The 14,503-nt window shown below is 44.8% G+C and overlaps 1 protein-coding gene across 1 annotated transcript in view; it reads left to right on the forward strand.

The window, feature by feature from the left end:
• Positions 1-2,017: 2,017 nt before the first annotated feature.
• LOC122935215 overlaps positions 2,018-14,503 on the forward strand; it is a 41,485-nt gene continuing 28,999 nt past the window's right edge. Inside the window, exons 1-2 of the mRNA XM_044290979.1 lie at positions 2,018-2,041; positions 2,125-2,248. Coding sequence (XP_044146914.1) covers positions 2,018-2,041; positions 2,125-2,248 — 148 coding nt within the window. The remainder of the gene's footprint in view (positions 2,042-2,124; positions 2,249-14,503) is intronic.

A 14,503-nucleotide genomic window follows, 5' to 3' on the forward strand; every position in this document is an offset into this window, starting at 1 on the left:
AAAAATTAAAATTTAAAATCGCCCCCTTTCCCCAGAATAAAAATCAATAATTAAAAAAATAAACATCATAGTCATCGCTGCATCTGAAAATGCCCTTACTATTAAAATATAAAAATGTTTATCTAATATGGCTAATCTTGTAACAGAAAAAAGTCAAATTCACTTCACCTCTCAAAAAGATTAACTAAAAATTGATAAAAAAATCAAACATATTCCAAGATGGTATCTATAAAAATGACAATAAAAGAGCCCTCACTCAGCTCCACAGACATAACGATAACAAAATGCTGGGGGTCAGAATATGGCGATGACGAGAATTGTTTGTTTTTGTCTTCCAAAGGTTTAAAAAAAAATCAGTATTAAAACACAAGAAAACCATATAAATGTACATGTGGTGTCACTGTAATCGCACCGACCCGGAGAATGAAGAGAACAGGTCAGTTTTATCTCATAGGAAACGCTGTAAAAACAAAACCCCTCTACATCTTTGCTTCCCGGAGCACACAGAGCTCCCCCGGACCCTGCAGAGCATCACACCTTCATCTCCTCCTGTGAAAACATCTCCAGAACTTCCCCTCCCTCACAGGAATATGGTCACATGGTTGTGATGTCATCACAGGTCCTTTACTATAACTTCTCTACTGCTTAGCTCAACCCCCTCCTGATCACATGATGGTGACATCATCACAGATCCTCACCACCAATTTTTCTGTCCACTGCTGAGCTCCGCCCCCTGCACTGATCACATGTCAGTGACATCATCACTGGTCTTTCGCCACAACTTATACTTTCCACTGCTGAGCTCCGCCCCTCCTGATCACATGATGGTGACATCATCCCAGGTCCTTTAGCTCTTGTAGTATAGCAGATACAGAGCAGTTCCTGGTCGGTAGTCATTGCTGTGGTGTCTGGAGCCTCTTCTTCTCTCTGGTATCAGCCATTTCTCCAGAATCCCCCTTTATCCCCGGTGCTGGGGGCTCTGAGAAGCGGGGTCTCTCCAGGAGCAGTAAGTGCGGTTCTGGATCTCACTAATGCTCTTGTCCCTGGAGGATTTCCAGCCTCTCCTCTCCTCATAAAGGCGCCTGCAGTACTAGAAGCCTCCAGCTCCTCCAGTTCTCTCCTCTCCTCATAAAGGCGCCTGCAGTACTAGAAGCCTCCAGCTCCTCCAGTTCTCTCCTCTTCTCCTGAATCACCACCAAGGATGGACAGGAAGGAGATCAGCAGAAGAATATTAGACCTCACCTTGGAGATCATCTCCCTGCTGAGCGGAGAGGTAAACTTTTCTAGATTTCTCTCCTCTTTATTGTATTCTGTAACAAGTCAGACATCGGGAAGGAGAATCCATCATAGGAAGTGATAGGAAGAGTCCAGGGTCCTGGAGAACGGCCTGCAGACCTTCCAAGTGACGGGGAACTGAAGATCAGCCACCAGTATGGTCAGTGATGTATCATGGAGACCAATAGTCTAATGTTGTAGGAGGCATGAGAAGGTAAGTAGGCATGTTGTACCCAGGAGGAGAGGAAGCAGAGGAGGAGATGGCCGGAGTGTGGCCTGAAGGGAGGATTTCTACCACTAGTCTGATATCTAGATGATAGTGGACTGTAGCAAGGAGGCCTCCACTACGTCTAAAGGAAAGAAGGTTTCTCCACCAACTTAGAAGAGGATTCTTTACTGTAAAAGCAGTGAGACTATGGAGCTCTCTGCCAGAGGAAGGAGTCATGGAGGGATTCTCTAGAAGAGTCCAGAAGGGTCTGGAGGGTAATAATATTCCAGCTTCTAGTGACTAGATTACTGGAGATGGGGCCATGATCCAGGGAGGGATTCTGATTATAGATCTGGAGTCAGGAAGGAATTTCTTTCCCTAAGTGTCTCTCTCCATCCACAGGATTACACCATAGTGAAGAAGACATCGGAGGAGACTCCCATCATCCATGAGTCAGGAGGGTGGAGCAGGACCCCCATCACAGAGCCTCCCCCCCTGATACATGAGCAGAAGATCCTAGAACTCACCCACAAGATGATGGAGCTGCTGACTGGAGAGGTGACACTGCTGGGAATGCTGGGAAATTCTCCAGTAACAGCACTGGAGGGGTCTGGGTGATGACGGTGTCATTGTGTTGTCAGGTTCCTGTAAGGTGTCAGGATGTGGCGGTCTATTTCTCCATGGTGGAGTGGGAGTACATAGAAGGACACAAGGAACTGTACAAGGAAGCCATGATGGAGGCTCCCCGACCTCTGACATCACCAGGTAAGAAGAGACGAGGTGAGAAGAGGCCGTGTTAGAGCCTCAGTTCGGTCATGTGCAATGTGTACACGCGTGTAATTACATGTAATGTAGGAGCTCCACATGTTATTCTCCGGTCACATCACATTAGAGCCTACATTTCCCATATATATCACACTTCTCCATAGGCTCCATCCTCCTGACATATATAGTGTCCTTTTGGCCTCCATCGGCCGGTACAGTAGATGACACTATTCTATACAGAGGATCCTGCAGGAAAACCTGCGCCGTGCCGTATACATGGGGCTTATGTGTGACGTCTGCCCCTGTGTGACTATATAGAATGATAGGACTGTACAGGGGAGACGTCACCTCCTTCTATCTGAGATCTACTTTAGGAAGCCCTCCTGATATCTACCTCTGATGGAAGGCTCAGATGTGGTGTGAACACATCCTTATTCCAGTAGTTCTCCTCCCTTCATGTCTGGGATCCTCTAGTCTCTCCACAAGCAGAGTAGACACAAAGTGCTATATGTGACCGGAGAAGAAGGTGGGATCACCGGGCTCTTCTCTCTCCTCCTCCAGTTTGTGGTCCTGTCAGAGCGGACATGTGTCTTCTAGCAGTAGATGTACGGCTCTGAAGTGTATTCAGAGGTCGGGTGTCACCGCCAGCTCTGTGAGAAGATCTGGCAGATGTTCTTCTCTACCTGTTGTATGATGTTCTTTGTTTTGGTTTCACTTTCTAATATCCTTTCCTTCTCCCAGCTGTCACCTATTTGCACTGATTGTCTACCTTTATATTCCCTCCCATACTGCCTCACTTTACGATTTATACTTCTTCCTGGATTGTGTTCACTGCTGGAGGCTGCTTCTCCTGATTCCTCAGATAAGTTTATTTCCTATTTGTGTTTCCTTGCTGGCTTGATTGTAGGTGACCCTGACTCCGTCCGTATTAAGTGCAGGGAGCCGGTGGTCGTGTCCCTTCACTATTATAGGGTTTTCAGGTGTCCCATAGTATAAGGTACGAGGGCATGCTATAGTCTACCATAAAGACCTTTGCATGGGCATAGCAGTCAGGGAGAGCTCTAGGGGTTTTATAGGGCTCACCCATATGCTCCTTAGTTTGGGATCAAGCCAGTCGGATGTTTATTTATAAGTTCCAGCTTTCTGCAACACCATCCGTGACACCGGGCCGTAGGGTGGGTGGCTGGATGGTGCAGTAGTCGTACTCGCGGTTTTCTGAAGCTCTCTGGGCCAGTGTGTAGTGATGGGAAGGGCACACAGGTTCTTCCCTTCAGGACACACTCTGATTCTGGAGTTCTCTTGCCCGATGGTGGTCGAGGTGCCCTTGATGTTGATGTTTAAGGTGCGAGGCAGGGTCCCTTCAGTGCAACTGTAGGATAGAAATAATGAGTTAACAGCAAACAATTCTTTACTGAAGTTTAAAGTTCTGGTGCATTAATCATAGGGAGAGGTTAGCGAATCGAGCTTCAGATCCAAGATCCAAAGTCGATTTGTTGCAAAACTTTAATGCTGTATGGAGGCCTGTCTCTGTGCAGCATAAAAATGCACAAAAAAAGAGGAGAAGAAAAGCTGGTGGAGCGCCAAGTATTGAAAGAGGATTAATGGGAATTTGATACCACTGATAGAGGCTTGTAGTGCCTCCCCAGAAATAAAGAAGACCAAACGGTGTATAGCCAATAAGAAATAAAGATAAAAAAAATGTGTTCTTACATAAAAACAATAATCATCAAAGTGAGTATGTTCGCTGTATTATGTAACAGATTATATATATACACGCAATCGTGTTTTACTCACTTCACCAGGGAAGGGGGGGGCACAAGATAAAGCTCGAGACATGACGCCAGGAAACCCCCCCCCCTCGCCGAGGTCGCCTGTAGAATGTAAGTTCCCCTTGTCGTCCTGTTGATTGATAACTTACAGGACTTCAGACGTTGCACAAGGTAACTTTTATTAGATTACCTTGACGCATTTCGGGGCATAGACAACCCCTTCCTCAGGAGCATATACACATAGACAAATACAGAGCAGCTTTTTTAGATGGTCGCATAAAAAATGAGGAGGAGGAATCTCCACGTGGTGGAGCGCTTCCTCCCGGTCCTGTGAACCGGAACCGGAAGTGCGTTCCATCCGTGGAACGCATGTTTATTGCTTATATTCACATTAATTTAAAACTGCCCCTAGGGAAAATACATGTGGACACCTAATTAATTAGTATGTCTGCACGGGTGACTGCCCAGCTATGTTTGTAGTTTCACCCCCGCTTCTGTAGGTAGTTTCGGGGCCTAGATGTACGGGCCGGAGATTCACTTCCGGTCATGTGATGTCAGGTGGCGGACTTGCATTCCACCTGTGGAACGCATGAAGGGGCGATATGCGGCTTCAGGTCCTAACGGGGGCGTCTAGGGCCAGTATACCCGATGGTTAGAGGTATATTAAATGGAAAAAGAGGAACGGATAGGGATAGAGTGTAATACATATATATGGATTGGATAAAGGATGAGAACGCAAAGTGTCTGTAAACGATCCAATCAACTGACGAAACGTGATATTAGGTTTACTCGGGATTATTTTACCGATAACTGGATCTCAGTGGAGAATGGACCAATGTTTTTGTAGAATCGCTTTTATAGAATTATAAGGGGAGTTGTACCTAGTAAAAAAGTTCTTGTGTGTCTCGTGGTTCAGTTTTAGGGGTAGTCGTCACACAGTTAAACTTTTTTTACCAGGTACAACTCCCTTCATAATTCTATAAAAGTGACAGTTTGAAAAATATATTGGCACCCTCCTGTCCAAAACTGACCACCTGAAAACGTGATTCTACTAACGACAATACTATAGGTCCAGCCATAGGTTCCTTTAAATTCAGATCTAAACGCTGCATGTGCTGCAATAGCTGTCACAGCGGGGAGTGGGGAAAACCCCCTGCCGTGCAATTGCTGCGGCTGCTACGCCAAATAGCAGGGAACTGGGAGCAGGTCACCTCCTCACGTAACCCTAAACGCTCTCCCTAGACTCCTAGCGCATGAGCCGCCTCATAAGGTAAGGGGGCTCATGCTCACCAACCTAGGACCCTGCTATCCCTGCTATGCCCTAGGCCTGATGACAGGGCAGAGACCACCCATTCATCCTACACAACGGATGAAAAGGTGTCTCTAGAGACCCAGTGGCAGACAGGAAACAAGAACATGGGTAAAGCAGTACGGCAGGTAAGTTACACAGCAAAATAACAATGTTATCTACTCTTACCTGCCGCAGCCAAGATGGACGGAGGCTCCAGGCTGGGAAACCCATGGTCTTGCCTTCGCTTAACCCCTCCGGGAAAGCACGCCCCTTCCGGAGCAAAGACACCACCAGAAAACCTCCATACACCAACCACACCAATACAACATACACCAGGTGGGGGAGGAAAACAGAGACACACCGGAGGGGACACACAGCCAGGGTAAGGAATCAATATAATAAATAAGGGTGACTCACACAGACACAAAGACATACCGCCAGGGAGCAGAGCTCCTACACAGGCAGACAACAAAATAAGAATGACCACAGGCTCCAACACACCATCTTATAAAGAGGCCTGAGGTCACACCTACCACACCTAGCAGACACACCTAAATTAACCCCGTGACAACCAAAAAGGAAAGTGTACGTGCAGACAAAAAAACCTACACGTTGCCCCCGGCAACCAGTCTGCATGCAACAGCATCACGGTCAAACATAAATTGGCCGTGACAATAGCATTTCGGATAATGTCAATGTAGTGTTTGTCGCCAACACTGGGGAATCTATGTCCCTCAAGCATCATATGAACTGCAATTCCAGGAATGTGGTCTATATGTTGGAGTGCCCTTGCGGACTACAATATATAAGCCGCACCACCCAAACAGTAAGGGAAAGACTTATTAGTAGGGTTGAGCGAACCCGACCTGTAAAGTTCGGGTTCATACCGAACTTTAGGATTTTTGGACCCCGGATCTAAACCTGAACATTTCAGTAAAAGTTTGGGTTCGGTCTTCGGCGCTTTCTTGGCGCTTTTTGAAAGGCTGCAGAGCAGCCAATCAACAAGTGTTTATCTGTCTGACCTTAGAAGCCATCACAACCATGCCTACTACTGGCAGTGCAGCATGTGACCCAGGCTCTATATAAGCTGGAGTCACGTAGCGCCGCACGTCACTCTGCTGTTACTAGTGTAGGGAGAGGATGATGCTGGTGATTTCAGGGAGAGAATAGGAGAGAGTCTTTTCTCAAAATCTGAATCTAAACAATTAAAACAAACACTCGTTTGGGCAGAAAAAAAATTACTTGGCAGCCTTTGATGCAGATGTCATTGTGAGATACACCCTTAATACATTTGGGTTAGTATCTGATATTTGAAATACCGCCATTTGGTGCGCAAATCTTTAATTGAGGCCTACTGTGGGTCAGGCCGTGTGAGATACACCCTGTATATACAGGGCTTATATTCTTTCATTAATAAAGCACCCTTTTTGAGTCAAAATACACAATATTTCAGGCCTTGCAGCATCTTGGCGTTTGGAATTCCTGGGTTATATACTGCTGCCATATTGAGTTATTAGATTCAGATATTTGAAATACCGCCATTTGGTGCACAAATCTTTAATTCAGGCCTACTGTGGGTCAGGCCGTGTGATATACACCCTGTATATACAGGGGTTTGATTCAGGCAATTGAAATACAGACATTTTGGGCAAACAAATCTTTAATTGAGGCCTATTGTGGGTCAGGCCGTGTGAGATTGTCACCACCAGATCTTTGAGAAGTTCTGATAAACGTTCTTCAGTACCTCCTGCGTGATCTTCTTTTGTTTTGCTTATGTTTTAACATCTCTCCTCCCTCTCCCAGCTGTCATCTATTAGCAGCGATTGCCTCCCTATATATCTCCTCCTCCTTATACTGCCTCACCTTGTGGTTTATATTACATCCTGGATTGTGTTCTCTGCTAGAAGTTGCTACAGCTGTGTTTTCAGATAAGTCTATTTCTGTATTTGTTGTTTTCCTGTTGGCTTGGTTCTAGGTGACCCTGACTCCCTCCGTATTAAGTGCAAGGAGCTGGTGGTCGTGTCCCCTCACTATTATAGGGTTTTCAGGTGTGATTCAGTCTAGGTACGTGGACATGCAACCTTCTATCACTTTGCATGGGCTGAGAAGACAGGGAGAGCTTCAGGGCTTTAATAGGGGTCACCCTTTTGTTCCTTAGTTTTGGATCAAGCTATTAGGATCCTTATTTGTAACTTCTTGTTTTCTGTTACACCATCCGTGACAGAGATACACCCTTTACAAACAGGGGTTTGATTCAGGCATTTCAAATACAGCCATTTTGGGCAAACAAATCTTTAATTGAAGCCTACAGTGGGTGACATACTGTCATTCTATTCTACTATTAATTAAACACCCATTTAGGGCAAGATCCTAAATTCAAGAAATATAAGGAGAGCGTCAAATAAGGGACGTGGCCCAGGTCGTGGTGCTGCTGGTGGAGCTCCTGTTGCAGGGAGAGGACGTGGTCGATCTGTGCCAGCTACACGCACAAGTGAAAACCCTTCCTCAAGTGCGAGTAGGTGACAGAACCTGCAGCGGTATTTAGTCGGGTCTAATGCGGCTCTACGAATGGTGAGGCCTGAACAAGTACAGACGATAGTAGATTGGGTTGCTGACTGTGGATCCGGTTCATTAACTATGAGTGGGTGCTGCTAAGCTTGAGTGACTAACCCAGTCACAAATGGAAATAAATGTAATATATAGAAAGGCTGAGCACTCCCCCAATGGACCACACAGAAACTATTCAAAGATTATTAAAATTGATTGTGAAAATCAGGAGTTTGAGCAGCTCTCACCTTCCAAGGATTCCACTATTATAGCGCGGACCGGCTCCTTCACCCGAAGTAGGAGAAATAGGTATGAAAACGAAAAAGGAATGGTAGGTCCAGCTTGTATTCGTGGAAGTCCAAAGCTTTATTCAATATTCAATAAAAATCCAGGTACAGGAATGCAGGTCTACATGTTTCAGGCACAATCAAATCCTAGCCCTTATTCATGACATGTTCCAGCACACTGCAGAAAGTTTTTATAGAGAGGAGGGAGGGACCGACTTTCTCACCTGAATTAATCAGGCTGAAGTTCAACCACTCCCAACCCATCCACAAAACAACACTCCATTAAAAGCATACCATACATTTATGTGATGTATAAAAAACATAAGAGAAATACAGTTATAATAACGGAACTGGGAAAGGAGAATAAAAAAGAGATGGAGGAAAACTGTATGATCAATAATCAAAAGATCAATATTGTAGGATGAGGTCAAGTTTTTTATTCAGACCATGAGGTTGGCGACTTCCTAACTGGAAAATCCAGTAGGATTCTCTGTTCAAAAGTTTACGTTTTCTGTCACCACCTCTTAAGGGTTTTTTAACTTTTTCTATACCTTGTGCTGACATATATGAGACATCCCCACCATGCACTGTGGCAAAGTGGAGACTTGCCGCAGATACATTGCGATTGGCATGGTGCGGTATGTCTGATATATGTTTCCTAATGCGAGTTTTTATGGCATTTGTTGTACATCCTATATATTGCAGCTTGCATTTGGTGCATGTTATGCAGTAAATGGCAAAGGTGGTATTACAATTGAGAAATGAATGAATCTTGAAAGTCTGTCCATTGACAGTAGATTCAAAATTCTGGCTGATTTTCATGTATTTGCTACAAATACAAATGGAATGACCACATTTGTAGTTCCCTTTTGTAGATAACCAAGTGCTCTGAATAGAGTGAGATTTATCATTTCTAAAGAGGGAAGGACTTACTGAGCTAGCTATGGTAGGTGCTTTTTTAGCTGCACATTTTACACCCTTTTGTGCCATAGCTGCCCATGCCTTGTCGCAAGCCAGAACCGGAAAGTGTTTTTTTACAATATTACAAATTTGAGTATATTCCCTGCTGTATTGTGTTACAAAGATGTTTTTTCTTTCGTAATTCAGTGTCTCTCTGGTATTGTAGCTAGATTGTTTTACATTGTTAGTTAATAGTGAATTTCTATCAATGTTCAATACCTCTCTGTTACATTTGTCTAGCATTTTTTGTGAATAAGCCCTATGTGTTAATCTTTTGGTGATATTTTCTGCCTCTGTTTTGTAGGCTGACTCATCGCTGCAATTCCTTTTGGCTCTGATTAGTTCACCCTTAGGTATATTCCTGATGGTATGGGTGGGATGGCATGATTGTGCATGCAGTAGTGTATTACCCGCTGTTTGCTTTCTGTGTGTGCTGGTGTATATGGAGGCTGTGGTGGAGTCCCCCCTGAGTCTGAGATCTAAAAATTCGATGTCATTCATGCTGTGTTGAACGGTAAACTGGATACCATTCACACAGGAATTCAGATAATCCGTGAATAGCGGTACGGCCGCCACATCGCCCGACCAGATAAAGATCAGGTCGTCGATGTAACGGCCATACCACCTCACGTGATCCGAAAAAGGGTTGGTGTCGATGAGGAGAAAGCTCCTCTCCCACCATGCCATAAAAATGTTTGCAATGGAGGGAGAGAACTTGGCCCCCATCGACACACCTGATGTCTGCAGGAAAAACTTTCCATCAAACATAAAGTAATTTCGTCTCAGAAGGAAGTCCACCACAGCCACCACATACTCTGATAGCACCGCAGAAAAATTTCCAAAGTTTTCCAAGAACCAAACCAGCGAGATGTAAACCATATTATGAGGGATGCTAGGATAAAGAGCAATTACATCCGCAGTAACCCAAGAGAATTCCTGGGTCCATTCAAGCTCCTGTATCGCTTGTAAAACTGATTTGGTATCCCTTAAAAAACCAGGAATGTTGGGAATCAGAGGTTGCAGTAACGAGTCAACCCACTGACAGAGACGTTCAGAATAGGACCCTATACCCGAGACTATTGGTCTCAGGGGAGGTGGAAAAATCAACTTGTGAACTTTTGGTAGGGCATGTAGAATAGGGGTAACAGGGAAGGCAACATAGATATAATCATGGTCTTTTTGGCTAAGAATACCTAAGTTGGAACCATGCATCAATAACGTTTTCAATTCTGATTGAAAGGAGGGGAGCGGGTCACTTGGTAAACTCCTATAGGTCTTATCTTTTTGTAACATCTGATTAATTTGACATCTATAGAGTTCACTATCCAAAATGACCACAGCTCCCCCCTTGTCAGCTTGTTTCACAACAATGTCATCTCTATTTTGAAGACTGCGCAGTGCTAATGATTCTCTCTTAGTCAAATTGTCATTGTGAGAATCATTATGTTGTGAAGCTACAAGCAAGTTCAATGAGACAAGATCCCTTTCAACCAATTCCTGAAATCTATCCAGTGCATGAGACCTGGATTGCACTGGATAGAAATCACGGTTGGAAGGGTTAAAGTCTGGTGAGCGATGCAAAGTGTCAAGTGGGACACCAGTGTTTTTCAATTCTATTAAATCATAAATATGTAACATTTCAGTAAAAGACATACTGGTAACATTGGATATCTGATCTGATATAGAAGGAGCAATAACTTCATTAGGGTCCGGTTTAATATTGGAGGCGAACACACTGGTCGCAGTATCACTTAGATTACACAATTGTGAATCGGCTGATTGAAAATGCTGCTGCAGAGTTAGGCTGCGGGCCAGTTTGTTCACGTCCAATATCGTTCTATATAAATCAAAATGACAGGAAGGTGCAAAGGTAAGACCCCTTGCCTAGAACCTTAAGTTCATGTTCCGATATAATACATGCCGACAGGTTGATTATCTGTAGTTCATTTTCCCCCGTCTGGATCTTGCAGGATAACGACGGTTTTCTGTGTCTCCGTCCCCCTCTGCGTTTTTTGACGTTTGTCTATGTGAACCAGGACCTTGTGTGGAGCGAGTGCTTGGTGTCTCCATCTGAAGTTGATTGGTGTCACTTTCCGATTCGGCAGAGTCAGCTTCAGTTGAACTAAATGAAACTTGGCGGCGTTGGGCTTTTTTAGATCTTAAGCCTCTTAGGATGGATCTCGGTATGTGTGACCGCATTTCTGGCCAGGTATATACTTCCTTGCGGTTATAGTCCAATAGATCTCTGTTAAATTTGGATTGCTTCATTTGCATGAGGGCTTCCTCTGTAGCCGCAAGGTCCTCCTTTAGTTTGTCATCAAATTTCAAGAATGCTGGATTATTAATGTATTCCACCAGTGAATCTTGTGTGATTTTGATCTCCCTTCGTAAATCCTCCAAAGTCTGTTTTTCGTTTTGAACAATTAAGTCCATAAGTTTTAGGGAGCAGTTTGATAAAATGGATTCCCATTCCGTAAGAAATAAATCTGAATAAATGGTGGATGGTTTCTTTTTTAGGCGTAGGCCCCTGGGGATCATTTCTTTTTCAATATACTTTTTTAGTGACGTATAGTCCCACCAGGTGCGAAGCTCTTTTAGAAGCAGTTTTTCTAGTGTAGACATCAGTGTAATAGAACGCAAACTGTCCTGGATATCCTGCTGTGGCTGTTCAAAAATGGCATTTATTTTCAGGAATCTATCCTGTTCATCTTCCATCGGACGCAATGAAGCGTGTGCCATGTTGTTTGCCAGTATCGCAGGTAAAACAATGAAAATAGAAAGCTATGGGAGGGAGTGCACGCTCCCGGGTTCAATTCAAATTGTGAAAATCAGGAGTTTGAGCAGCTCTCACCTTCCAAGGATTCCACTATTATAGCGCGGACCGGCTCCTTCACCCGAAGTAGGAGAAATAGGTATGAAAACGAAAAAGGAATGGTAGGTCCAGCTTGTATTCGTGGAAGTCCAAAGCTTTATTCAATATTCAATAAAAATCCAGGTACAGGAATGCAGGTCTACATGTTTCAGGCACAATCAAATCCTAGCCCTTATTCATGACATGTTCCAGCACACTGCAGAAAGTTTTTATAGAGAGGAGGGAGGGACCGACTTTCTCACCTGAATTAATCAGGCTGAAGTTCAACCACTCCCAATATATAGATCTAAAATTCAACAAAATTACAATAAAACTATAATAAAAATAAAAATACTCTATAAAAATGCACTACAAGTGTGATAAAAGGTTATACAGATTAAGAGCATAATTAGTTAAATGGCGTTGGCTTACAAAAGTATAATGTATCTAACTTTGATGAAATATGTCCTGGATATGCAGAAAAATCAATGATAATTTGCAGATAATTCGATGTATAAATATTCGACAGTCAAAAAATATATGATGATATTTTCGGGTATATATTCGCATAAATGTCCAGACTGGAATTGAATATGTGCTTGCGATAATTAGTCAATATCCCCTGTGTGGCAATTTAAAGGAAACACTTACTCTTGCAGACAGCCGTCTGACTATCGCACACGGTGGCGTCCCACGTGGCTAATGGAGTTGAGTTTCGGCGGTGTCTGTTACTTGCAGTACAGCAGGAGCAGTGTAAGCGATATAGCCCTCCGTATAGAGATTCTTTGTAAAAAAAAGTTAAGATTGTAGCTCTACTTCATGGGACTAAATGTTCGCTTTATGCCATAAAGTTCCTCAGGGTAAAAGGAATCGATTCAAATTGTTAACATCGGGACGTCCATCAGCTGATGTGCGGGTCTTTTGAAACCAGACGCGTTTCGGGGTCTTTTCTTAGCCCACTGAGGAAGGGGCTAGGAAAAGACCCCGAAACGCGTCTGGTTTCAAAAGACATAATTTCCAGTTGCAAGCCAGTGTGTGTCAGGCCCACACAGACTGTACTGTGCCCACTGGCTAGGCCTCCACTCATACCGTTACAGGGTGTCATCCATTAAAATACCTTGCAGATAAAAAAAAATCTATTTAAAATTTGCCAGAGGATGTAGATAACAGGGATATGTCTCAGTCAGGCAGCATTACACACATGGACGTACAGTGTGATGATGATGTTGTACCCGCTGCTGCTTCCTTTGCTGAGGTGTCAGATACAAGTGAAGTGGTTGATGATGACGATGTGTCCGTGGATGCCACGTGGGTGCCTGCTCGAAGAGAAGAAGAGGGGGAAAGTTCAGAAGGGGAGACAGAGGGAAGGAGGAGATGAGTTGGAAGCAGGGGGAGGTTGTCGCAAGGAGCTAGTGGCACAGTCAGACAGCATGTATCGGCACCTGGGGTCTGCCAGACAGCACGCCAATCAACGCATGCTGTTGCCACCACCAGATTGCCGTCATTGCAAAGCTCAGCAGTGTGGCATTTTTTTTGTGTGTCTGCAACCTGTGCCAAAAGAAACTGAGTCGTGGGAAATCCAACACCCACCTAGGTACAACTGCTTTGCGACGGCACATGATCGCACATCACAAACGCCTATGGGATCAACACATGATGACGAGTAGAAGCAGCACACAAGCTCAAAGCCACCATCCTACTCCTGGTCCAGCATCTTCAGCCACGTCAACCACTGCTGTCCTCCTTGCCCCCTCTCAACCACCCGCCACTCAGCCTCTCACCTTCAGCAGTTCCATCTCATCTGCCCACAGTCAGGTGTATGTAAAGGAAATGTTTGAGCGTAAGAAGCCAATGTCACAGAGTCACCCCCTTGCCCGGCGTCTGACAGCTGGCTTGATGGAACTCTTAGCCCGCCAGCTTTTACCATACTAGCTGGTGGAGTCTGAGGCCTTCAAAAAATGTGTCGCTATTGGGACACCACAGTGGAAGGTACCCGGACAAATTTTTCTTTCAAAAAAGGCAATCCTAAACCTCTACTCAGTGATTGAAAAGGAAGTCATGGCATCTCTGGCATACAGTGTTGGGGCAAGGGTCCACCTGACCACTGATACCTGGTCTGCAAAGCACGGTCAGGGCAGGTATATAACCTACACTGCGCATTGGGTCAACCTGCTGACGGCTGCCAAGCATGGAATGCATGACTCTGGAGAGGAGTTGGTGACACCGCCACGACTTGCAGGCAGGCCTACTGCCACCTCCTCTACTCCTCCTACTCCATCCTCTTCCATAACCTCCTCGGCTGAGTCCTCTTCTGCTGCGGCGTCTGGCTGCACATCAACTAAACCCACCCAACTCCCCAGGGGCTATTCCACATCCCGGATACGACAGTGTCACGCTGTCTTGGGGTTGACTTGCCTGAAAGCAGAGAGCCACACCAGACCAGCACACCTGTCCGCCCTGAACGCACAGGTGGATCAGTGGCTGACCCCGCAGCAACTGGAGATCGGCAAAGTGGTGTGTGACAATGGAAGCAATTTGTTGGCGGCATTG

The sequence above is a fragment of the Bufo gargarizans genome, chromosome 4 (genome assembly GCF_014858855.1).
Source record: "Bufo gargarizans isolate SCDJY-AF-19 chromosome 4, ASM1485885v1, whole genome shotgun sequence".
Taxonomy (NCBI): Eukaryota; Metazoa; Chordata; class Amphibia; order Anura; family Bufonidae; genus Bufo; species Bufo gargarizans.